This window comes from Lacerta agilis, chromosome 10 (assembly GCF_009819535.1).
Source record: "Lacerta agilis isolate rLacAgi1 chromosome 10, rLacAgi1.pri, whole genome shotgun sequence".
NCBI classification, from domain to species: Eukaryota; Metazoa; Chordata; class Lepidosauria; order Squamata; family Lacertidae; genus Lacerta; species Lacerta agilis.
The window spans coordinates 2,658,867-2,685,861 of NC_046321.1; the positions used below are offsets into that span (position 1 = coordinate 2,658,867).

The 26,995-nt window shown below is 49.2% G+C and overlaps 1 protein-coding gene across 1 annotated transcript; it reads left to right on the plus strand.

Annotated features, from left to right (window-relative positions):
• The first annotated feature begins 4,145 nt into the window (after positions 1-4,145).
• On the plus strand, positions 4,146-21,478 carry LOC117054542 (outer dense fiber protein 3-like). Its single transcript, XM_033163492.1, has 8 exons — positions 4,146-4,319; positions 4,937-5,078; positions 9,515-9,655; positions 10,567-10,770; positions 14,007-14,108; positions 16,006-16,127; positions 20,248-20,388; positions 21,334-21,478. Exons 3-8 carry the CDS (start codon positions 9,547-9,549, stop codon positions 21,412-21,414), a joined length of 759 nt encoding a protein of 252 aa, XP_033019383.1. The 5' UTR covers positions 4,146-4,319; positions 4,937-5,078; positions 9,515-9,546; the 3' UTR covers positions 21,415-21,478.
• Positions 21,479-26,995: the final 5,517 nt, after the last annotated feature.

A 26,995-nucleotide genomic window follows, 5' to 3' on the forward strand; every position in this document is an offset into this window, starting at 1 on the left:
TTAAGTAAACATGGAAATGTTACCATCCTAGAAGCAGGAGCAGTTCCTCCGAAGCAGAGTGGTTTAGGCAACAATTTTACAATATCCTCAAAAGGAATCAAAGCTTCTGGTTCAGAAGAGGGAGTGAACTTGGGCTGGTCATTCACTTTGGACAGAACACGTTTTAGAAATTTTACAATGAAGTCCCCATATTCATCAGTTCCGGTAACTTCAGCAACATAATGGGAAATTGTGGTTTTTCCTAAAATCTTTACGATAACAAAGTTTCCCTCTTTCACAACAGTCTTGTTGAATTCTATATTTTCTTTTTCCTCTACTCCATCTTTAGAAAAGGTTTCAAAATCAGACGAGTCACTTTCAAGCAGCTGGTTCGCATTCAACTTTTCTTTCATAATTTTTGACACAGCCTTTCCAGGCTCAATGTACCCCATTCCCAATTGGATCAATGTGCCCCACATCACCATTTCAGACATACATCTATTTTACGCAAAACAGGCTGGCAGCCATGACAAATATTTTAGTACATACTGCAGCTATGTTAACTATGATCACATAAATGAAAATATATTTCAGCTACCTTTACAACTTTTAGAGCTACATGGTTCACAATGCATATACAATTTTTTACTAAAGCTTACCTAATTTAACAAATCTGGATTTTTTTTAAACTTCTTTGAAAACACAAACCCAAACACAATGACAGTATGTAGTATCACTGCTGTTGTTTTTGTGTTGCCACAAACTTTGTATAAAAGCTAAAGTACGGTTTTAAAATGGAAAGGATCAATGTGCCCCATGGCTCAACGTGCCCCACTTTCCCCTACCTGTAATTCCTAATAAGAAAGCTTCTGGTTTGAGGGCTTGGCAGTTAGACCTGCTCAATGCTCAGCACCCTGTGCAAACTACAATTCCCAGGATTATTAATTTTAAAATGTAGCACTGTAGGGCTTTAAATATATTGTGTAATGGCCTGACAATTCCACATTCCTTCCACCAGGCAGGAAATCTTAAGGCTAGGAAAGTCCTGGAGTGTGTGTGTGTGTGTGTGAGAGGGGGGGGGGTAATGAAATAGGGACACCTGGCCAGGGGGCAGCTGGGGCCAGCCCATTGTTATAAGAGTTTAAGATCTCAAATATATAAATTTCATAAATTACAAGGCAAGCACATACATACCGGTAAGTATTATATATAGTCCAGCAGCACCTTAGAGACCAACTAAGTTTGTTCTTGGTATAAGCTTTCGTGTGTATCTGAAGAAGTGTGCATGCATACAGGGCCGTCTTAGGGAGATCGGCCGCCGTGGCGCGGTGATCGGCCGCCTCTCCGCCGCCTCCCTCCCGCGCTTGCCGCCCCTCGGGAGGGGGGGTGGGTGAGCGGGGGATGAGGGGTGTGGCGCTGGAGCGGCGCAGGCCTCTGCGTGCCCTTCCAGTGCTCCCAGGACGGGAGGCGAGGGTGGCCGGCTCGCAGCCCAAGCCTGGGACCGGCATGGGTGGCAGCGGCTGCGCCGCCGGTGCGCGAGCGCCCGGCCGACAGCCCGCCCGTGGGGGCGGGGGCAGGTTGGGGAGGGGGGCACCCAGTATGCCGGCGGGCTCGCAGGGGCGCCCCGGGGGGGGGGGCTGGCGCCACTAGCCCATATGGATGAGACGGCCCTGCATGCACACAAAAGCTTATACCAAGAACAAACTTGTTTGGTCTCTAAGGTGCTACTGGGGGACGCGGATGGCACTGTGGGTTAAACCACTGCGCCACTTGGGCTTGCCGATTGGACGGTCAGCGGTTCGAATCCCCCCCCCCACGGGGTGAGCTCCCGTTGCTCGGTCCCAGGTCCTGCCAACCTAGCCATTTGAAAGCACGTCAAAGTGCAAGTAGATAAATAGGTACCGCTCCGGCGGGAAGGCAAAACGGCTTTTCCATGCGCTGCTCTGGTTTTGCCAGAAGAGGCTTAGTCACGCTGGCCACATGACCCAGAAAAACTGTCCACGGAAGCAGACAAATGCCAGCTCCCTCAGCCTGTAAAGCGAGATGAGCGCCACAACACCAGAGTCGTTCGCGACTGGACTTAATTGTCATGGGTCCCTTTACCAATTGATCTATTTGCACTTTGATGTGCTTTTGAACTGCTAGGTAGGCAGGAGCAGGGACCGAGCAACGGGAGCTCACCCCGTCACGGGGATTCGAACTGCCGACCATCTGATCGGCAAGCCCAAGAGGCTCAGTGGTTTAGACCGCAGCACCGCCCGCGTCCTACCCATGCAAAAATCAATCGAGGCGATGATATGATTCCGAAACCACCGGCCATATAAAAGCCATTGCAAGGAACTGTGCAATGTCCTAAAAGCAATCCCATTAACGTACAGAATCAGCAGGCAGGAGTATGCATCACAATACATTGGCAGGATTAATGTAATAACCTGCAGTTTTATGAGAGTATATATTTAAAGTAGATAAATAAATGAGCAAATTAAGTTAATTTGGATATGCAGAAAAGATTAAAAATAAATTTAAGTAAGGGCAGAAAGAGAGGGAAGGAAGTCAAGTTCTGAAATGTTAAAAGGATTGTAAAATTAATGAAATTTATAAACCTGAAAAGCATAAATAATTTTTTTAAAGGAATGCAGTAGTTTTAATGACACAACCGGACTCGCTTCTGAGCAGACACGTAGAGGGTCGGGTCCCTCCCCCCCCCCAGAAATGCCTGTAGCACAGACATAGGCAAGCTCGGCCCTCCAGCTGTTTTGGGACTACAACTCCCATCATCCCTAGCTAACAGGACCAGTGGTCAGGGATGATGGGAATTGTAGTCCCAAAACATCTGGAGGGCCGCGTTTGCCTGTGCCTGGTGTAGCAGAAGCGAGTTGTGTGACCCTATTGATTTTTGCTGTTGTTCAGTCGTTCAGTCGTGTCCGACTCTTCGTGACCCCATGGACCAGAGCACGCCAGGCACCCCTATCTTTCACTGCCTCCCGCAGTTTGGCCAAACTCATGTTAGTCGCTTTGAGAACACTGTCCAACCATCTCATCCACTGCCATCCCCTTCTCCTTGTGCCCTCCATCTTTCCCAACATCAGGGTCTTTTCTAGGGAGTCTTCTCTTCTCATGAGGTGGCCAAAGTACTGGAGCCTCAGCTTCAGGATCTGTCCTTCTAGTGAGCACTCAGGGCCGATTTCTTTAAGAATGGATAGGTTTGATCTTCTTGCAGTCCATGGGACTCTCAAGAGTCTCCTCCAGCACCAGAATTCAAAAGCATCAATTCTTCGGCGATCAGCCTTCTTGATGGTCCAGCTCTCACTTCCGTACATTACTACTGGGAAAACCATAGCTTTAACTATACGGACCTTTGTCGGCAAGGTGATGTCTTTGCTTTTTAAGATGCTGTCTAGGTTTGTCATTGCTTTCCTCCCAAGAAGCAGGCGTCTTCTAATTTCGTGACTGCTGTCACCATCTGCAGTGATCATGGAATTGATTTTACGGTTGTAGAATTGGAAGGGACCCCAAGAGTCATCTAGTCCAACCCCCTGCAAGGCAGGAATCTCAGCTCTCGAATCCAGGACAGGTGTCCATCCAACCTCTGCTTGAAAACCTCCAAGGAAGGAGAGTCCACCACCTCCCGGGGATACCGTTCCGCTGTCCGACGGCTCTTGCCGTCAACTGGGATGCGAGTTCATTTGCAAAGAAAACGGAAAAGGTGTCTCTGATCATGTGTAGAATGCCCTTTCCTCTCTGGGTAACCCCAGCCAGCGGTTTTCGTTTCTTTACATTTATATAGTTTTATTCGCAGTGTTTTTTTTTTTTCTGGGAGGAGGCATTCCCCTAAACATTTTATGAATTTTTGTACTTTTCTCCATCTACTGTATTTATTTTTCCCGAGTTGAACCATAAAATAGTGGTTTTCTTGAGTCAAAATGAGAGTACCCCTAAAGATTTATTTATTTATTTTAGAAAAAAAAGTACTGAGTTATTCATAAAACCGAACAAACCAGAGCGGCTTGCAGCAATTGTTCATAAAACCATTCGATGGGGAAACCTGTTTTAAAAATTTGGAAATGCAATAAAAATCGCATTGCAAAAAAAAAAAGAGAAACCCTGTAAAAATGTTAAAATAAGAAACCCTGCTAGACCTACTAGGAGCCGCCCCGGGACGGGGAAAGGAGGAGGCGCCGTTGCCGGGAAACAGCGTACACACTGCGGGCCGGAGGGACGGAGGTTGGGGCAGCTCCGGGCCGGCTCAGTCCGGCGGCCTCCCTTTCTCTCTCTCCGGGGACCGCCTCGAGCCTAGCGGCGGTCCAGCAGCTCTCCCTGCCGTCCGCTCCCAGCCCCAGGTCGGTGCTCCGGGATCCCAGCCCCATCTCCCGCAGGATCCATCCCTTCTCCGCCTCTTCAGTGGCTGAGAGACCTTTAAGTGGTGGGGATCCCACACCCCATCGGGGACCGCTTTCCCCTCTCCTTCCAAGGTCTCTGCACCCCACCCCCGATGGATCTCCTTCCCCTGGCTGGTGGGATCTATCCTCTCTTGGCTGGAAAGGCGATGGGGGGTGCCCTCGTCCCTCTGCCCCGTGTCTGGCTGGGATGACTTGGCAGAATATTGGGGGAGAAACTGTGGGTGGAATCGAGGCAACTGTGTTGCCAGCGGTTCCTGCATGGCGGGGGGTGGACTAGATGGCTCTTGGGGGTCTCTTCCCACCCTACGATTCCCTGATTCTAGCGATTCATCGGAGGTTTTTCAGCAGAGGTTCGATGCCAGGGGTTTTTAAGCTGTCATTCCCGCATTGCAATGAGCGTGTATGTTCCCTTCCGACGTTACAATTCTACGATTCCTTGGAATGATTCTCCCTTGCAGGACAAAAAAAAAAAAAAATTCCTTCCAGCAGCACCTTAGAGACCAACTAAGTTTGTTCTTGGTCTGAGCTTTCGTGTGCATGCACACTTCTTCTTGCAGGGACTCCCTCGCCTTGACCGTCCACGGAAAGTCTCATCCAAACGGCTATGCGAGTCTAGGTCAGCTTGCCCTGGCGCCAACGCTTCCCTGCTTACACCTCAAGACCTGGCCAGGTAATCCTCCAATAGCCTCAAGAGACCAGGTGAGGGATCATTCCGAAACACCTCCTTAGAACTAAATTGCAATAAGATATATCTGCTCTGCATAGGGGTCTGTGTTGTTCCCGCCCCCCCTCTCTAGCCGTGATTCCTTCTTTGCAGAGGGGTGGACACTTTGGGTTCCTTATAACCAGTGCTTTTTTTCCTGGGGGGAGGCAGGGCTACGCATACCCCTAAACATTTTGTGAATCTAAGTTTGGCCTCATGGAGGGGCAGTATTTCAATATGAGTAGGAAAATGAGAGTACCCCTAAACTTTTTCTTTCTTTCTTTCTTTCTTTCTTTCTTTTTTAAAGAAAATAAGCACTGCTTATAACTACTATGCTCTGTCTCTCACGGAAACGTTTCCATCTCTCTTGCACACCGGTTTAATCCAGCCCCTTTGGTAGTTTATTTCCTGGAGTAAAAAATCCTAAAAAAAAAACCTCAACCACTTAATAATAATAATAATAATATTTATTATTTGTACCCCGCCCATCTGGCTGGATTTCCCCAGCCACTCTGGGCGGCTTCCAACAGAAACCAAATACAACAATATCAAACATTAAAAACTTCCCTAAAAAGGGCTGCCTTCAGGTTTTTTCTGAATGTCAGGTAGTTGTTTATTTCCCTGACCTGTGATGGGAGGGCGTTCCACAGGGCGGGCGCCACTACCGAGAAGGCCCTCTGCCTGGTTCCCTGTAGTTTTGCTTCTCGCAGTGAGGGAACAGACAGAAGGCCCTCGGCGCTGGATCTCAGTGTCCGGGCTGAATGATGGGGGTGGAGACGCTCCTTCAGGTATACAGGACCGAGGCCGTTTAGGGCTTTAAAGGTCAACACCAACACTTTGAATTGTGCTCGGAAACGTACTGGGAGCCAATGCAGATCTCTCAGGACCGGTGTTATGTGGTCTCGGCGGCCACTCCCAGTCACCAGTCTAGCTGCCGCATTTTGGATTAATTGCAGTTTCCGGGTCACCTTCAAAGGCAGCCCCACATAGAGCGCATTGCAGTAGTCCAAGCGGGAGATAACCAGAGCATGCACCACTTTGGTGAGACAGTCCGCGGGCAGGTAGGGTCTCAGCCTGCGTACCAGGTGGAGCTGGTAGACACTTCAATCCTAATAAAGGTCAACAATTTTGGTTTGCCCCTTGGTCGGCCCCCAAGGCCCTTCACTTCATCAAATTTGGTCCTCTTTGAAAAAATGTTGGACACCACTGCATGAAGAAGATTAGGAGTTTCTCATGGCCTCAGGCAGCCCCACCATCTCAAATAGGAACCTAGTGCCCTCTATTTTTTAATTTATTTTTTACAGCTCTTTTTTTGGACTCCAGCTCTGAGAGCTAGGCTGGCTGGGTCTCTCTCTCTCTCTCTCTGTCTCTGTCTCTCTGATGAATTAAAATAAGATAGCACAAAATAATTTGAAGCAACAGAAAAATCGAAGGATTTAAAAATGTGACATGATTATTGTAATAATTGCAATTATTATTATTATTATTATTATTATTATTATTATTATTATTATTACCAGATAGGATCCTGGGGATTCTTCGTTGCCGGGTGTCCAAACAACTCACCCGTTCAGGACAGATCTGACTTTGGTTAAAAAAATAAACCCCTCTGAGAGGCAGGAGCAGCCAGACTGGGTCACCTCTCCCTTAGAAGGGGGCTTGTGCATTTTGCATAGTAATTCTCCTCCTAGGAGGGCTAGAGACTGCCTTTTCTTTTCTTTTCTTTTCTTTTTTAAAAAGATCCCTGCATTTCTGGGGGGTTAGACTGGATGGCCCTTGTGGCCCCTTCCAACTCTACAGTCCTGTGATTCTAGGAAGTTTTAATGGGCAGAGGTTGGGTGGTCATCTGCCAGGATTTATTTAGCTGTGTACGTGGGTGCTTTTGTGCAGAGAAGGACCATGCCCCCCCCACCCCCCCGCCTGCCGCCAGCACATGGCCAATCTCTGTTTTGCTGTCCTTGGTGGCATGGCAACTGGGCTAGAGAGAGAAGGGAGAGAGAGAGAGAGAGAGAGAGAGAGAGACCCACACAATGCCGTGTGTTTGCTGGTTTTGTTTGGAAACCATGCGAGAGACTAACCTGGCAGGCACAGCGAAATGAACAAATACAAAGTGCATTAAGGAATATCACACTGATTATGGCACGAGCCTCGGTCCACTTCATCAGATGCCTGGATTTATTATTATCGTAGAGTTGGAAGGGACCCCGTGCGGTCATCTAGTCCAACCCCCTGCAATGCAGAGATCTCAGCCGAAGCACCCAGGACAGATGGCGTTTGTGTGTGTTATTATCTGTAGTGAGAAATTGTCATAGAATCCTAGAATCCTAGAGTTGGAAGAGACCACAAGGGCCATCCAGTCCAACCCCCTGCCAAGCAGGAAACACCATCAAAGCATTCCTGACAGATGGCTGTCAAGCTTCCGCTTAAAGACCTCCAAAGAAGGAGACTCCACCACACTCCTTGGCAGCAAATTCCACTGCCGAACAGCTCTCACTGTCAGGAAGTTCTTCCTAATATTTAGGTGGAATCTTCTTTCTTGTAGTTTGAATCCATTGCTCCGTGTCCGCTTCTCTGGAGCAGTAGAAAACAACCTTTCACCCTCCTCTATATGACCTCCTTTTATATATTTGAACATGGCTATCATATCACCCCTTCACCTTCTCTTCTCCAGGCTAAACATACCCAGCTCCCTAAGTCGTTCCTCATAAGGCATTGTTTCCAGGCCTTTGACCATTTTGGTTGCCCTCCTCTGGATACGTTCCAGCTTGTCAGTATCCTTCTTGAACTGGGGTGCCCAGAACTGGACACAGTCATCTGCCCCAGGACTGCTTCTGGAGCATGGCCTGACCTGACCCCACAACTAAGAGGCGAAGGAGCGGCAGGGGGAGCTGGAAGTGTCAATGACTATCAGACTTTGAACAGCTGGAGCCAACTCATCGGATTTGTTGCATTAATTAAACTAACTAGTTGGATTTTGCAGCGTTGTTTGTTGGCATCCATATGCCTCGGGAGGCAACAGAAGAGCGTGCCTTTGGGGGTGAAGTCAAACTGTTAGAAGTTTGTAGAGACCAATGCGGGAGAGACATGTTTTGTTGCAGCTGGGGCAGAGGAAGGCATCTGATGTACAGCTGTGGATGCACCTGGGCGTTTTTTCGCTCTGCGCTCCTCCCAGCACTCATTCCTCCTCCAATCACTGCTGTGGATGCATGACTTTGTGGGAATGTTGTGAGTAACAGGAGAGGATATATTGATCAGTATTACCCTTCCTAACTCACGCTAGCAGCTAGTTTGGTGTAGTGGTTGAGAGTGGTAGACTCGTTATCTGGGGAACCGGGTTCGCGTCTCCACTCCTCCACATGCAGCTGCTGGGTGTCCTTGGGCTAGTCACACTTCTCTGAAGTCTCTCAGCCCCACTCACCTCACAGAGTGTTTGTTGTGGGGGAGGAAGGGAAAGGAGAATGTTAGCCGCTTTGAGACTCCTTCGGGTAGTGATAAAGCGGGATATCAAATACAAACTCTTCTTCTTCTTCTTCTTCTTCTTCTTCTTCTTCTTCTTCTTCTTCTTCACTTAGCAGAGTACATTCCCCTTTACACAGCTGGAAGAAGAAAAAGAAGAGAAGGAGTAGTAGTAGTAGTAGTAGTAGTAGTTTGGATTTTATATCCTGCTTTATCACTACCCTAAGATGGCACTGTGGGTTAAACCGCAGAACCTAGGGCTTGCCGATCAGAAGGTCAGCGGTTTGAATCCCTGTGACAGGGTGAGCTCCCGTTGTTCGGTCCCTGCTCCTGCCAACCTAGCAGTTCGAAAGCGACTCTGGGATTGCGGCGCTCATCTCGCTTTACTGGCCGAGGGAGCCGGTGTACAGCTTCCGGGTCATGTGCCCAGCATGACTAAGCCGCTTCTGGCGAACCAGAGCAGCGCACGGAAACGCTGTTTACCTTCCCGCCAGAGCGGTACCTATCTATCTACTTGTACTTCGTTCTTCGAACTGCTAGGTTGGCAGGAGCTGGGACCGAGCAACGGGAGCTCACCCCGTCGCGGGGATTCGAACCGCCGACCTTCCGATCGGCAAGCCCTAGGCTCTGTGGTTTAGACTACAGAGCCACCCGCGTACATAATAAATGGTTCCCAGTCTATTTTCAAAACGGACAATGCTTTTTATAGGGTAGAAGGCACTTGGTTTATGGAACCAAGGGGCAGTGGCCCAAAAAAGGTTTGGGAACCACTTGCCTAGAGCTTGGGGCAGCCAACCCAGTGCTCTCCAGATGTTGATGGGACTCCAAATCCCATCAGCCCCAGCCAGCATAGCCAGTACAAGGCATGCTGGGAGATGGAGTCCAGCAATACCGGGAAGGCTCCCATTGGCTGCCTCTGGCCAAAGGCAATCTGGGGTGAGCCATTTGCTGAAGATAGTCTTCTTTCTCCTTTCAGAGCAAGTGGAAGGATAGCACCAAGAACTGGACATGTCTACGGATGTGTGGGTGGGGTCCTGGCGCCCTCACCGGCCCAGAGGGCCAATCGCTGCCCTCTACAGCAGCCCCGGGCCCAAATATGCTCTCCCATCAAACGTAGGTGAGTGAATTTGGGGTTGCGTATCCAGGGACTGCACACCTGAGCAATTTCTACAAGTGGGGAGAAACTCCAGCTTTCAGACCCTAGAACGGGCTAGACAGGAGCAATCTACCCAGCACAGGAACAACTTGTGGAACTCCTTGCCACTGAATGTTGCAGTGGGCATGAGAATAAAAGGCTGAAAAGGGACAAGAAGCGTCAGCTCAGGAAGGAAATGTCATCCACTTGCAGAAAACGAAAATCAGTTCTCCAAGACAGCATCGCTCTTCTTCCTCCAGCTGCTGGGGAGAGGCAAGGGGGCAGGGGGTGGGCAGTGGTAATTTCTCTCTCTGATTTTGAGCTGTGCTGTGATTGCTCACAGGATTTAAAAAAACTTGGTTCTTGGTTGGGAAGAAACTGTACCAAAACAATATTCCATGCTATAAGTTGCCTTCCCCCATATGTTTTCGTTAGGGAAAATGGCTAAAAATATTTCTCATCCAATACCTTGTATCAGACTTAATTTGTTTGAATTAACTAAACGCTTTCAATTCGATTTTAAGCAAATGTGCAATTAATTAAAAATTTAAAAATTCCTTCCAGTAGCACCTTAGAGACCAACTAAGTTTGTTCTTGGTATGAGCTTCTGTGTGCATGCACACTTCTTCAGATGCAATTAATTAAAATGCAATTAATTGTTACCGTTTTGAATTTCATTGGGTTATTAGTTTCCCTAGTGGGTGATGAAAACCGCTATTCTGCACAATGTATTTCATAGGCTTCGGGAGGGGGCCCTGGGGTGTGTTTATGGAACCTAGCTGGTAGTGGCCCCAAAATGTTTGGGAACCACTGGAGTAGACCATCACCCCCCCCGCCATCTCTCTCTGGCTCAACGTCTAACCTTCCCTCCCTGCTGCTGTTTCTCCTTGCAGGCTACCAGCTGCACGACCCTTCTCGCTCCCGGGCTCCCGCCTACAGCTTTGGCACTCGCCACTCCCAGGACCAAGAGAACTGCTCCCCCGGCCCGGGCTACCTCGTCCCAACCAACATGACCATGAGGGGCAGGGCTGGGATTCCTGCTTATTCCATCTATGGACGCCCCAAGGATGTGCCGCCTTTTAGGACCCCCGGGCCAGGTCTGTCTTGAAATCTGGGCCTGAGGCACCCCATGGTGTCATTTCCGGGGTGGGGGTGGGGGCAGGACCGGTGCTAGGGTTTCTTGCGCCCTAGGCAGACCACCTTCTGGTGCCCGCCGCCGCCCGCCCCCCGCCAAAGCCTGCTTTAGTGGGAGGTGGGGGGTGGTGGAGAGGCAAGCACCAGTTTCTCCGCTGTAGCAGAGAAGCTGCTGCTCGTCTTAAGATTTAGTGTCAGGAGTATAACGTATTCCTGGACACCACAGAGTTAGACGCAGACTTTTCTGGAAGCTTCTGGCTGTTGTGTAATTGACTGGACAGCACAATGCAGGAACTCAGCAACTCACTGGATAACTATATACAGTATTTATTGATTGAAGCAACTAGCATCCATAAGTTACTATTTACAGACTTTACAAAACAAAAGAAACAAAACATAAAATCTTTTCCTCTCTGTCTCTCTCTCTCTCCACTGACCACTTTCTCCACGCCAACACCTGCACCACACACTAACCACAAAGCTCTCACACAGAGCTGAGTCTTTAGGAACTCATTGACCAATCACAGGTCGTTGCTAAGGTTATGAGAGAGAGCAGATCTGGGCTTTCTGCCAACTGCTAATTGCTTGGAGATAGACAGCTGCATTTCTGCACGTAGGCAATTTGCAATCTCTAACAGCTCGCCCGTCCTGCCGCCCGCCCCCTGCCAAAGCCTGCTTTAGTGGGAGATGGGGGGCGGTTACCAGCCATCACACCATTTGAAAACCTGGTGCTCATATTTCTCCCCCTGCTGGTGTTCCTCTGAACATGTTCTTTTGCCTTTGTGGAGAGGGAGAGGGTCATCGATGGCTACTAGCAACGCTCTGCCTCCACAGTTTGATGCCTAAGTTCTGCCTCTGAATCCCAGTTGCTGGAAACCTCAGGAGGGGAGAGGACTCTCGTGCTTGAATCCTGCTTGCAGGTTTTCCACAATGGGCACTGGTTTGGTCACTGTGAGAAGAGGAGCAGGGCTGGATTTAGGTTGGATGAGGCCCTATGCTACTGAAGGTAATGGGGCCCTTTCTATGTCCAGCTGTCCTTTGTCAACAACAAGTGGTCGCTGTTTTTTGTGTGGAATATATGCTATATGGTAATTTATGGACCTCATAGGTATCTAAAGCCATTTGCACATAACAAAAATATGTATTTTATCAAAGTAATTGTTGAACTGAAATACAATGAAGAAGTATATTAATAATGAAATACAATGAAGAAGAAGTATATTAATACGGTAGTGAAATAATTATTAAGCTCTAACTTATTTTTTTTTATTCATAACAAACTTAATAATGCAAACACATTGGCATTTGGCAATAACAAAAGTTCCTTTAGAAACACAATTTACAAAGACTCATAATCTAGTCTCTAGAAACTTGCTATAACGTGAAATAATAATAGGTGTAAATATATGATGCAAACTACTAATAATTATAAATAACTTTATTAATATGAAATTAAGTGTTATAACCTGTGCAATGCAATTGTAGTTATTACAATGCATTTTTATAGAATATTGTTAATGGAGAAAATCTGAGGGCTCCCTTGGACAAGAAAAAAAAAGGACACCAGCCAGGAATACCAGAGCTAAACAGCAGCCAGTAGGCTTGGTCTTTATTGAAGAAGACTGTCGCGACAGGGCTCCCACCCGCCACCAGGTGGAACAAAATGGAAGCCCCGAACAATAGAAGACCCCAACTTTTATTCGTTACTAATCCCCAAGCTACACCCCTAAAACAACATCATCACTACATCACAACTACATCAGAGCTACATCACAAAATGGGAGGGTCAGAGGAGGCAACCTGAGAACCCCTCCCAGACACACATTTCCTGCAAAACAAAAGAGTGTTCAAGGTTTCCTGCCCTGCCTTTGCTTTAGCCCCCATTTCCAGGTGGTGGGTCCTTTGTGAGCGAAAATGTCCCGTTGTCTGGCAGCTCTGGGCGGGTACACCCCCCTGGCGGGGCTTGCTGTGGACGTGCTGGCACGCTTAGGGGATTATGGCTGCCCTGTGAACACATCACATTCGATAGTGCAGCACAACAGTGGAACGGTTTAGATCTGATACAGGGTTAATTTTATATGGATTTATAACAGAAACACTATAACAGAAACACTATAGAGAAAGAAATATTTTCACTCAAGTGTGGGTGTCATGCTTGTGGAACTGGGTGGTTCGGGGAAATTCCTGTAACAATGCCAATATCACCATAGTAGTCCACCAGTGGGTGCATGACTTACATCATAGGAGCCTACACAACACAAAACACTGTTGCTATACGGAGGTTTTATTTTACCTTATTTTTCACTCCATAAGATGCACTTTTTTCCTCCTAAAAAGTAAGGGGAAATATCTGTGCGCCTTATGGAGCAAATGGTGGTCCCTGGAGCTGAATTGCCCAGGGGCCAAAAGAGGATCATGCTTTTTATTTTACAAAGAGAAAAGGGGATGTTGAAAGGACCCCGCTCAGCAGCTGATCAGCAAGAGATCGGGAGAGAGATAAGAGTCCCGGCTCCCATTCAGCCCCGCCCTCCATTGTTGAATGTGCTGCAGAGGGAGGTTGTTTGTTTCCCCAGCGACATGTGACTGGCTGATTAGATGATCTGTCTGGAAACTGTAGAAACTCCTTTAGAAGCTGCAGAAATGTGAGTTGAACCCCATAAAAATGGGGCTTTTGCTTTTCCCCATTTGCAAAAAAAGCTGCAAAACTTTTAGCTGATCCTCAAAAAAACAGGGCTTTTAGAGGAGGAAAACCAGAAAAATATTTTTTTTCTTGTTTCCTCCTCTAAAAACGAGGTGCGCCCTATGGTCCAGTGCGCCTTATGGAGTGAAAAATATGGTATTTGTTTTTTAACTTATATTTTGGAAATGTAAATCCACTTTATTTTTTTCCTTTAATTCCCCCCCCCCCCCAAGAGAGTGGGGCCTTAAGCTATAGCTTGTTTAGCTTATACGTAAATCCGGCACTAAACAGGAGGCCGGACTAGATGGGCCACTGGCCTGATCCAGTACGCTCTGCTTATGCAATGGTCTCATGCTCACTGACACGACAATGGCCTCTCTTCTGCGTTGGCCATGACCACAGAGGAAGAAGAAAACTTGCGAGAGGCTCAAAAGCTCATGTTTGAAAAGCGCCGGGCGATAGGACATCTTCTGTGCCCTTCTGCACCCTGATCAGATTGTGGCTCTCTGCTTCCGACAGGCTGCTATTCCCCGGAGAAAGCTGGGAGATGGACCTACCGCTCTGCCCCCATGTACTCCCTTGCCTACCGGACGAAGGAGTTCCAGAACGACCAGACACCAGGTGAGAGCGAGGTCCCCAGGTGGGAAGAGTGTTTGCAGACAAAGGTAAAAATGACATTTCTTGGTTATAAGGGGGGGGGGACCTGCTCCTTTCCCCTTATGGGGTATCCAAGAGCCCGTATACATAGAACCATAGAATCATAGAGTTGGAGGAGACCACAAGAGCCATCCAGTCCAACCCCCTGCCAAGCTGGAAACACCATCAAAGCATTCCTGACAGTCATACCTCGGGTTGCGAACGTGATCTGTGCGGGAAGAAGAAGAAGAAGAAGAGTTTGGATTTGATATTCTGCTTTATCACTACCCAAAGGAGTCTCAAAGCGGCTCACATTCTCCTTTCCCTTTCTCTCCCACAACAAACACTCTGTGAGGTGAGTGGGGCTGAGAGACTTCAGAGAAGTTTGACTAGCCCAAGGTCACCCAGCAGCTGCATGTGGAGGAGCGGAGACGCGAACCCGGTTCCCCAGATTACGAGTCCACCGCTCTTAACCACTACGCCACACTGGCTCTTGTCATGTTCGCAACCCACAGCGGTTGCAGCCTGAAGCGCCGCCTCTGCGCACTTGCGTGATGCTATCTGGCGCTTCTGCGTGACGTCATTTTGTGTTTCTGTGCATGCATGGGTGCTGAAACCTGGAAGTAACCCGTTCTGGTACTTCCTGGTTCGGCGCGGCCCGCAACCCAAAAACACGCAACTTGCAGCGTTCGTAACCCGAGGTATGACTGTAGAGTCCTTAAGCGGGCTCCCTATCGGTAAGGCCAACCAGAATATATTGAGAAGCAAAGCGGCTAGTAAGCCTGATCTTTATTCAAGGAACTGTTGTAACAGGGTCCCTACTCACTACACACAGGAGGGAGGAGAACCCTGAACAATGGTGCACAAGCCCCTTTGTAGACTTTTGAAATTCCCCACCCTGTAACCCAAGACCACCCCCCAAAAAACATCATACATACATCACAGGAGGAGGCAGTCTACAGCAGAAATCCTGTCTGCCAGGATACCTGATAATGGTCACTGATTGCTTTACCTGGGCAGACTGGCCATTCTTTTGTGATGGTTAATACTTTAATTCCTGAGTCCAGGTCACAGGCTCACCCTATTCATACACACATACGCCCTTAAGAAAGGTAAGCAAGAGAAAATGGAGAGGCTTTGCCCATTTCCTTCCTCCTCGCAGAGAAATATTTGAGGTCAATTTGGGAGAGTCCAAATGGCTTCAGGATTGCTCTCCTGTACTTTTTCAGACACGTGGTTAATATACAGTGGTACTTTGGTTTACGAACTTAATCTGTTTCTGGAAGTCCGTTCTTAAACCAAAGCGTTCTTAAACCAAGGCGTGCTTCCCCATAGCAGCGGGGGACTCAATTTACAAATGGAACACACTCGACATGTTCTTGCTTCCAAGGCAAAGCTCACAAACCAAAACACCTACTTCTGGGTTTGCAGCATTCTTAATTACATATGTGTTTGCCTTGTACATTTATGAACCTTTAATTTATATTTGAGACCTTTGAATTCTTATAACACCACTTTGGCCTGAGTGACATGGACCCAGTGGAGGACTATGGGCTCTCAGATTTCAGCGGAGCCCTGTGCAGTGTGAAAATTCAGTGCCCCCCCCAGCTTTCGCTCTCCTTTCATTATGGTTGTGCCCTCAGCAGTGCGGCGCCCAGTGCTGTCAAACCAGCCGCGCTACCCTTAAAATATCTCTGTTGGACTTGGACTGGTGGTTTGGCTCAGTATGGGGTAGTTTCATAAGCCTCTGTTTTGGAAAGGCCATTGTAGCTTAGCAATAGAAGGTTTGCTTTGCACACAGAAGGTTCAGGGTTGTCACTTCTATTCCTTCCCATATTCCCCACTGAATCTCTTCTCTCCACTTCCTGCCCCCCACCTATAGGGCCTGCAGCCTACTGGCTCCCTCCCATGCTTGGGCCCAATGTGGTTGGCAAGACCTCAGCCCCCAATTTCTCCATTTATGGGCGTAAGTCAATCGGCAGCTTCTACGAAGACCTCAGCAAGGTGAGTAGCGGAACGGACAGGTTTGGAAGACCGTGGGGTGAGAGATTTAGGAAATCCTCTTCCCCCTTCCCAGCGACCTTGAAACTGTCTGGTGAATGCACAACCAAGAAATCCAGGGTAGTTATTTTAATACATGCATTGATCTGGTTCTTAAGCAAAAGAGTAACAATATTTTCAAATATGAGGTTATTTTCAAACACTTAGAATCATAGAATCCTAGAGTTGGAAGAGACCCCAAGGGCCATCCAGTCCAACCCCCTGCCAAGCAGGAAACCCCATCAAAGCATTCCTGACAGATGGCTGTCAAGCCTCTGCTTAAAATCTGCTTAAGTCAGAGGTCGGCAACCTAAGGCCCATGGGCCAGAAGCGGCCCATGAGGGTCACTTAACCGGCCCATGAGACGTCCCCGAATTGTGCTGCCTGCTCGGCGAGTCCCCGCGCACTGCGCTATGCGCGAAAGCAACATAGTCCAGTGCAGCATGGGAACATGCCCAGATGCTGAAAAAAACGCTTCTGCGCAGATGCGATTTTTGGCATCTGGGCATGCACAGAAGTGAATTCCGGCGCCACGCTGCACTGACCCGGCCCACAGAGGATCTCCGCGGGAGTGATCCAGCCATGCCCAGTAAGCCTTGCCGACCCCTGACTTAAGTCTTCACCGGTCGCTGATGATTGTAAAGTCTAGTCTCAGCATCTCTGCTATGTTTAATAGGAAAGATCCTGAGTTGTTTTTGCTTTAGTTTCCAAAACCTTAGATCCAAGCTACTTAACAGCTCCTATTTTTAATGCAAAGGGGACAAATTTTGCTTTCATTCGCCTTTAGCTCTTGTTTTGTAACCACCGGTCGGTTTGGGAGAGAGCTGTGTTGCAACGAAGGGTTTTGCTTTCATGTAGCAAGGTCATGTAGCTTGCCTCAGATGCCAGTTTTAAACGCCGTTTAGGCAAACCTCTGTACACTGAAAAGTGAAGCTCGCCTTTCAGGCTGACTTTGGTTGCTGGAGAAGCATCCTGCAAACACTCACAGAGGCACAAGCCAATCGCCGGAGTCTCCTCACCTATATGGAATTTAGGCAAACTTGTTGTTGTTGTTCATTCGTTCAGTCGTGTCCGACTCTTCGTGACCCCATGGACCAGAGCACGCCAGGCACGCCTATCCTTCACTGCCTCCTGCAGTTTGGCCAAACTCATGTTAGTCACTTCAAGAACCCTGTCCAGCCATCTCATCCTCTGTCGTCCCCTTCTCCTTGTGCCCTCCATCTTTCCCAACATCAGGGTCTTTTCTAGGGAGTCTTCTCTTCTCATGAGGTGGCCAAGGAACTGGAGCCTCAGCTTTAGGATCTGTCCTTCCAGTGAGCACTCAGGGCTGATTTCCTTCAGAATGGATAGGTTTGATCTTCTTGCAGTCCATGGGACTCTCAATAGTCTCCTCCAGCACCATAATTCAAAAGCATCAATTCTTCGGCGATCAGCCTTCTTTATGGTCCAGCTCTCACTTCCGTACATTACTACTGGGAAAACCATAGCTTTAACTATACGGACCTTTGTCGGCAAGGTGATGTCTCTGCTTTTTAAGATGCTATCTATGTTTGTCGTTGCTTTCCTCCCAAGAAGCAGGCATCTTCTAATTTCGTGACTGCTGTCACCATCTGCAGTGATCATGGAAGCCAAGAAAGTGAAATCTCTCACTGCCTCCATTTCTTCCCCTTCTATTTGCCAGGAGGTGATGGGACCAGTGGCCATGATCTTAGTTTTTTTTGATGTTGAGCTTCAGACCATATTTTGCGCTCTCCTCTTTCACCCTCATTAAAAGGTTCTTCAATTCCTCCTCACTTTCTGCCATCAAGGTTGTATCATCAGCATATCTGAGGTTGTTGATATTTCTTCTGGCAATCTTAATTCCGGCTTGGGATTCATCCAGTCCAGCCTTTCGCATGATGAATGCATATAAGTTAAATAAGCAGGGAGACAATATACAGCCTTGTCGTACTCCTTTCCCAATTTTGAACCAATCAGTTGTTCCATATCCAGTTCTAACTGTAGCTTCTTGTCCCACATAGAGATTTCTCAGGAGACGGATGAGGTGATCCGGCACTCCCATTTCTTTAAGAACTTGCCATAGTTTGCTGTGGTCGACAAAGTCAAATGCTTTTGCGTAGTCAATGAAGCAGAAGTAGATGTTTTTCTGGAACTCTCTAGCGTTCTCCATAATCCGATATCTTGCAGAGTCAAATAAAAGCGGAATGAGGCAGAGATATGTGCTACAAGCTAGTTCTATTGCTAACTAAAAGGCAGAGTAAAGAAAACATGTCTTCCCTCTGTGAGAGAAGTCCGAAGACGAAAGAACAGCAGCAGGAAACAGAGTATAGCAACATCCGTTCCCCGTGATTCCAACAATCTGTGTGGAATATATAAACACAGTCTCGTGACTGCACAGTGAGAGCAAATAGAACCCTAACACTTTGTACACCTCCTTCTGGCAACTCCTGCAGCCAAGCTGGTGTCAAACCTATTGCTCTGCTTTCCTCTGGACCACATCAGCCAGGTCGAGAAGGGGGTCTTGTCATCTGGGCAGCCCAGGACCCCCACATACACAGCCCAGGCTTGCGCCCCGGGGAGGTCTCTTCAGTGCTGCTAATGCGGCGGTTTGCCTTCACCCCCAGAGACACACTGCATTGTCTCTCAAGACAGATGGATGCCAACCATGATTAGAAGGGGAGTGAGGTTCTTCTGGATGACTTCTACATGTGCTTATTCAGAAGAAGAAGAAGAGTTTGGATTTCATATCCGGCTTTATCACTCCCCGAAGGAGTCTCAAAGCGGCTCACATTCTCCTTTCCTTCCTCCCCGACAACAAACACTCTGTGAGGTGAGTGGGGCTGAGAGACTTCAGAGAAGGGTGACTAGCCCAAGGTCACCCAGCAGCTGCGTGCAGAGGAGCGGGGAATCGAACACAGTTCACCAGATTGTGAGTCTACCACTCTTAACCACTAGAAGGGGCAGGAGAGGCCCAGGGGACTGCTTTTGGGAATGCCTGGCTAGCGTCAGGCGTGGAGAGTCTTCCCAGAGGAGGGCAACCAAAATGGTGCAAGGCCTGGAAACGATGCCTTATGAGGAACGGCTTAGGGAGCTGGGTATGTTTAGCCTGGAGAAGAGAAGGTTAAGGGGTGATATGATAGCCATGTTCAAATATATCAAAGGGTGTCATATAGAGGAGGGTGAAAGGTTGTTTTCTGCTGCTCCAGAGAAGAAGAGTTTGAAGAAGAGTTTGGATTTGATATCCCGCTTTTCACTACCCGAAGGAGTCTCAAAGCGGCTAACATTCTCCTTTCCAGGAGGAGAAGCGGACATGGAGCAATGGATTCAAACTACAAGAAAGAAGATTCCACCTAAACATTAGGAAGAACTTCCTGACAGTAAGAGCTGTTCGGCAGTGGAATTTGCTGCCAAGGAGTGTGGTGGAGTCTCCTTCTTTGGAGGTCTTTAAGCAGAGGCTTGACAGCCATCTGTCAGGAATGCTTTGATGGTGTTTCCTGCTTGGCAGGGGGTTGCACTGGATGGCCCTTGTGGTCTCTTCCAACTCTAGGATTCTATGATTCTATTATTCCCCTCCCTTTGGTAACTTTACAGATAAGAATTAACAAGCAGTTGATAGATGTATAGTCCTCTGATTACAGCACCATGTTGCGAGCACAAATACACAGCTCTCCACAAGAAGGGCAGTTGGCTAGTCCAACCCTCCTTCCGGCTTCCGCAGCATTTGGGGCGCCAAGGGGAAGTTCCTCCCTCCCTCTGACTCCTTCGCTCTCTGATACGTTTGGACCTCCGAGTCCTTGGTGAGGGGGGGGGTCCCCCACGCTCTCAAGTGGCGTCCCAGCTAGCTGCCCCCTCCCTTCTGGTTCTGTCGTCACTATCTCGTAACTAGGTAACTCCCCCATAAGCTCTTCAGCTGCTGCCTCTCTCTCTGCTTCTCAACATGCTGTGGACAATGAGGGGGGCGACCCTTCCCCTTCCAGCTCTCCATTGGAGAGAAGCTGGTCTCCCATAGAAGGCATTTCCCCAGTCCTTGTCTCCAGACCATTCCCTGGCACCTAGTGACCCTTTCTCTCTCCTTGCACGACAGACGCCAGGGCCCTGCAACTACCGCCTGGTGGATCCCAGCGTCTACAAGAGACGGCCGCCACACTTCAGCATGCTGGCCCGAAACATCCCCCCAGGAGACAACACTCTGAAGCCGGGTCCAGGAGCCTACAGCCCCGAGAAGGTGAGGGCAGGTGGAAGCAGAAGGCCTGGTATTGTTCCCGGCATAGCTGTCCACTTTCCCCTTTCTTTAAAGGAAATCCCCTTATTCCGAATAGGATTCCTCGCAAGAAAAGGGATAAGTTGACAGCTATGGTTCCGGGGCGAAGGGTGCAGTTGTCCTGCAGCAAAGATGTGGGTCTTATGGGATGGTGGGAGAGGCGGGTAGCTCTTGCCCCAACATTCAAACGTGATTGGGAAAGGTGAGCTTCATTAGCTTCTCGCTCATCTGTGGAACCAGCAGAAGCCACAATCTCTGCAAGCATGAGCATGCATGTTGACAACCTAACCAGAAATTAAATATACTCTTCGGTCGTCCTGCTCTGCACACGTTCCAGCTTGTCAACATCCTTCTTAAATTGTGGTGCCCAGAATTGGACGCAGTATCCTGGGTGTGGCTTGGCCAAGACAGAACAGAGTGTGGTGTGAGATCCTGGCCTGCCAAGAACCTTCCATGAAATTTATATCCTGCGTGGTAGGGGGTGGGACTAGATGACCCTTGGGGGTCCCTTCCAACTCTACAATTCCATGATTCTATGATATCCCACATTCCCTCCAAAGAGCTCAAGGTGGCATGCGAAGTTGTCCCCTTTTTTAAATCTTCACAACAACCCTGCGAGGTAGGTGAGTCTGAGAGGCTGCGACTGGACTTAGGTCATACAATCGTAGCATTGTACAGTTGGAAGGGGCCCCCAACGCTCATCTAGCCCAACCCCCTGCAGTGCAGGTCACACCCCGTGAGCTTCATGGTCAAGTGGGGGCAATTTGAAGCCTGGTTTCCAAGGCCCTAGTCTGACGCTCTAACCACTGCGCCAGCGTTCCTGCCACTCTCCTTTCTTCGGTGCCCCAACCCCTTCCCTTCCGCTGGCGGTGCCTGACCCCGCCCCTCCGTCTCTCCTTCCTCCTGCAGCACACCCCGCAACGTGGCTTGACCTTCGGGATCCGCCACTCAGACTACGTGGCTCCTCTCATTGTGGACGTGGCAGAGTAAGCTGGCCCCACCGGCGGAGATGGTCTGGACAAGAAATGTTCCTTTGGAAACACATGAATCTCTCGATGCTTTGTGTTGTTGCTGGAGATTGGGGTCTGGGGAGGGAAGTGGGGTGGGCAGCATCCGAGGCCAGGGAGGGTCCTCAGAGGTGAAGGGCCTGGGTTCAGCGAGGCTCATAGCCTACCCTCTCAGTTCCCTTGGGAAACTGTTGCACTTTTGATTTCCCCTGTTCCCAGATCCTTTGGCTCCATTGCTCTGATTCCTTCACCCCTTAGTCTCCCCAGTTGTCTCCAAGGATGTGTGAGCTGAGGGAGGTCCAGGAAGGCTTTGCAGTGAGATGGGGGGGGGCCAGGAGGAACATATCTTCCTATTTGTACCTCACAGCTATTGCAGCGGAACCTCGGTTTTCAAACCTAATCCGTTCTAGAAGACCACTCGACTTCCGAAATGTTCGAAAACCGAGGATCAATGGGTGGCCGGGGCAAAATCCATTGAAAAAATGGGGGGGAAAACACGCAGCGGAAGCCGTTCGACTTCCGAGGCACATTCGGAAATGGAAGCAATTACGTCCAGGTTTTTGAGACGCTCGAAAACCGGGGTTCCACCGCATCTCGATTTTGTGTGCTTGAATCCAAATTCTGTGCCTGGAAAGGCTGAATTCTGCAATCTGTATGAATTACATACAGTATGGTACCTCTGGTTAAGAACTTAATTCGTTCCGGAGGTCTGTTCATTCTGGAGGTCTGTTCGTTCCGGAGGTCTGAAGCTGTTCTTAACCTGAGGTACCACTTTAGCTAATGGGGCCTCCCACTGCCGCCGCACGATTTCTGTTCTCATCTTGAGGTAAAGTTCTTAACCCGAGGTACTATTTCCGGGTTAGCAGAGTCTGTAACCTGAAGCGTTTGTAACCCGAAGCACTTGTAACCCGAGGTACCACTGTAGTTAGAAAACATTACGGACCCCCCCCCCCCCCTAGTTTCCATCCTCTGCTCTCCTTCCGCCAGTCAAGGGATCCCACCTCAGTTTTGTGCCAAACTGGCCTCTCCAGACTCCATGCTTCCGAGGTAGACTCACCAGGGGCGTAGCAAGGTAAATTGGTACCCGGGGGCATTTTTTTTTGGTCACCCCCCCCCCCCCCGAGGCATGGGAAGGTCAGGTGGTACCCGGTGCGGAAAATTTCTTGTCATCCCCTCCCATTGATTCCCCCCCCCCCGCGCAAAAATGGTTTTATGTTATTTCATATTTTCTTACAAAGGAATAACAACAAGTAATAATTTTTTAAAAAACTTTTATTTATATCCCACCCTCCCCGGCCGAAGTCAGGCTCAGGGTGGGTGACATCAGATACATAACATTGGTATAAAATCAAACAATAATTAAATTACCTCCTAAAAACACCTCAAAATCAAATCAAAGTCTAATTAGATGGCTTTCCACAGGGTTAGGGATGGGAACAGTAAGTGCTCCCTGAACTGAAATTTCAGCCTTCATGACATAGGAAAACAGCCAAGTGAACAGCTATTTTGGTGGAGGAGGGTCAAGATATTAACCGATATGCATGAAATTTCATATATAGCTATATAATCCCTAGTATAGTAAGATAAGACCTTCGGAGCAGGCGTTTTTTTTTAAAAAGTTGATTGATAATTTGTCACCCCCTCCATTATGGAACACGGGGTGGCCCGCCCCCCGTCCCCCCTTGCTACGCCCCTGAGACTCACATCCCAGAAGTGAAATGACCTTTCCTTGGCTCTGACTCCCTGCATTGATCACCCCTAAGCCTATTTCCTGGGTGCCAACCTCTTCCTCCCAAGACTATGTGCCGCTTGTACAGTCCTCAGCTCGCTGATTAAAGAGAGACAGTGCCATCAAAAAACTTTGCAAGGCGATTGCGATGATACAAATGGTGTGTGACTCTTTCTTGTCTTGGGGTTGTTATAGGGAAATCCTTGGGCTCACTTGGATTTGCCAGACAAAGACACCAGGCAAGGATATAGGAGCAAAACAGCAGCCAGTAGGCCTGGTCTTTATTCAAAAGGGCTTCTACCCACCCCAAGGAAGAAGCAGGAAGAAGCCTCAAACAAAGGACGGCTCCCACTTTTATAGGTTTCCCCCTTTACCCACAACACCCTTAGTGAAGCATCATGCACACATCACAAATACATCATGGTTATGTAACATTAAAAGGGATGCGGGTGGCGCTGTGGGTTAAACCACAGAGCCTAAGGTTTGCCGATCAGAAGGTTGGCGGTTCGAATCCCCACAATGACGGGGTGAGCTCCTGTTGCTCGGTCCCTGCTCCTACCAACCTAGCAGTTCAAAATCACGTCAAAGCGCAAGTAGATAAATAGGTACCACTCTGGCGGGAAGGTAAACGGTGTTTCCATGCACTGCTCTGGTTCGCCAGAAGCGGCTTAGTCATGCTGGCCACATGACCCGGAAGCTGTACGCCGGCTCCCTCGGCCAGTAAAGCGAGATGAGCACCGCAACCTCAGAGTCGTCCACGACTGGACCTAATGGTCAGGGGTCCCTTTACCTTTACCTATGTAACATTACGGGAAGGGGGTTTCCGGCAGAAAGCTGATCATCAGGTTTGCCCCCATCTCTTCCTTGCCCTCCACCTCACACCCATCAAGTGATACAATAGGAATATTTCTGGTTTTCCTGGTTTTCTCCGTCAGGTAATCACACTTCTTTGTCCTGACCGAGAGCACAATCCATTCTTGGGTGGTCTGCTGTTGTTCATGGAATGACTACCTGTCTGGCACCCATCTGCCAGGATGCCAGGGATTATCTCTTGTGCAAGAGGCTGCTGAGTACATGATCACAGGTTTCAGGGATTATGGCTGCCTCCAAGCTCCCCCCTCTGGTCCTTTGTTGCCTGAGTAAAATGAAGTTGGAATGGTGCCGATCCGACGTAGGGACGATTTTATATGGATATTTGGAGGTTTTGCTGCACAAGGGAAGATGGAACTGGGATTTTTATGGGGATATTTACAAATTTGAATGGTGTAGGTTTGGGGGGGGTGGTCTGTGGGTGCAGTGTCCCATGTAACCCCCAACCTTTATAAAAATTCCAGTAAGAGGGTCATCACTCACACACTTGTTTGTTTCACAGATAGGAAAAGATTTCTCTCTGGGGTGTTGATCCCAGCTCTCGACCCCCAAAAGTGACACAGCCACAGGGTTGCCTGGGGCCCATTGCGAAGGATGGGGCTGTCCAGGCTATGTGGGGGAAAGTCCTTTTCCATGGGGGGGGGAATTGTGTCCACCCTGCCTCAGTTTTGTTCCTACAACATAGCAGACAAACCCAGCAGTGGAGCAAGCCGATCGGACGCCTGAGGTGGCATGCATTCCCTGCGCCCAGGGGCGGGGCCAGCTGCCCATGGGGCGGGGCAAGCCAGGGCAGGACGCTCCGCAGGGCCTCCGAGGAGTCTGACTGCCTCCTCCCACTCAGCCGCCCTACAGCTGGGGGGAGGCAGGGGGCGGACCATTTGGGGCAGCGCAGAGCCTGTGGACCCCCAAGCCACCGCATCACTCCCAGAAGAGATGGCTCGGGCGCGCTGCAGGCCCCGCGGTGAGTGCCGCCCGGCATTTTGTTGCTCCCCTGAGTGGTGACACCCGGGGCGCCCCCCCCCCACTGCCCCCCTGTTCCTCTGCCCCTGGACAAACTACCCCAGCCCTTTCCCTCCAAACTAACATTGCCAATTTGGTAGGGCCTGCATGTGCGCTGAGCAGCTGCTTCTCTATCTTAGAATCATAGAATTGCAGAGTTGTCCTCAGGGCTCCCCAGACATTCGTTTTCTCCTCTCATGAAACGATTGAGCAACGATCTCCAAGACCAGTGCAATAATTGATTGCGGCGGATTAATCAATAGCCCAACCTCCTGGGAGCCAAGCAAATGAGAAAGCAAGAGGTGAACTCCTGGCTACAGATGACCTTTGCTTTGTAAGTGACTGGGCGGAACGAAGGCACTCTCGGTGGGTCAGGGCTGCAAGAGAAACCATTGCCTTTTGCAATTTGCAAGCAGACCAAGCTGCAACCTTCATTCCGGGTTGCCGACCAGCTTGCGGGAGAGGGAAGCTGGGGCTCAGAGAGGCAGAGAGAGCTGCTATGGGCCCCAGAAGGTCTTGGTAGGCAGAGCACTTTGGGCTGCTGCAGACTTGAAGCAACTCCCTGGTCCTAATAATCAGTTACATTCTGTTAGTATGCAATGCACGGGAACTTGAGTTAGCTCTTTGTGCATGTATAAACTTACGTTCTAGCTTATGAACGGCATTGACGTATTCGCTGTATTTCTTTCCCTGTAGGGAAGGCCTCATGCCAAATCATCTGTTTCTTAAAGCAATAACATTTCTATAGAAGCATATTCAAGGATTTATAGGGGTTCACATTATCACATTCATTGTGGTCCCTTTGGGCCACTGCTACACTCTCGCTGTAAGGTTCTCAATTAGTTGCTCATGAGTAAGCAGATGCTTTTGAATTATGGTGCTGGAGGAGACTCTTGAGAGTCCCATGGACTGCAAAAAGATCAAACTTATCCATCCTTAAAGAAATCAGCCCTGAGTGCTCACTGGAAGGACAGATCCTGAAGCTGAGGCTCCAAGACTTTGGCCATCTCATGAGAAGAGAAGACTCCCTGGAAAAGACCCTGATGTTGGGAAAGATGGAGGGCACAAGGAGAAGGGGACGACAGAGGATGAGATGGTTGGACAGTGTTCTCGAAGCTACTAACATGAGTTTGGCCAAACTGCGGGAGGCAGTGAAGGATAGGTGTGCCTGGCGTGCTCTGGTCCATGGGGTCACGAAGAGTCGGACACGACTGAACGACTGAACAACAACAACAAGCAGCCAGAACCCTGCTGTTTCCTTTAAGGTTTTTATTGTGCAAACTATACACAATGCAGAGCTAAAAAGTTCATGTCTGTATCAAGCGGTGTCAGAATCCGGGAATGGTCCCTTCCGGTTCTGACCCCAACAAAAGAGCTTAGGGATACGAAAACCCCGCCTCCCATCTTTTCGTTTCACCCCATGACGCCTTTGGGGGGCAACGGAAGTTGCGCACCCCCTGTATCGCCTGGTGAACTGTGTGAGTGCTGGGTCTCTCGTGCATCCCCAGAGCCTCGGCTCCTTTCCCCCTGAGAGACCTCCCCCTCCTCGCTGGATGCCTCACCACTCCTCCCGCTGCTAGAGGAGGTGCTGCTGGCAAGGTGGGACTGGGGCTCTCTGGAACATCCTGAGATCCCTTGCACCACTATGCGCTGAGTCGGGGATAGTTCCCTGACACTCTCCTTTCGTTGAACTTTGTGGCCTCCCCAAAGGAGCTGTTATCTAACACAGGGCTTGCAATGGCTGGGATTAGCCTCTGGGAGAATCTGCCCCCATTAGAACGTAAGAAGAGCTTGCTGGATCAGGCCAATGCCCAATTATCTAATTCAGCATCCTGTGTTCACAGTGGCAACCTAGACGCCTGGGGTAAACCCACAATCTGGACCCACGTACAAGAGTAACACTCTTTCAAAGTGTTGGTGCTGACCTTGAAAGCACTAAATGGCCTCAGCCCAGTAGACCTGAAGG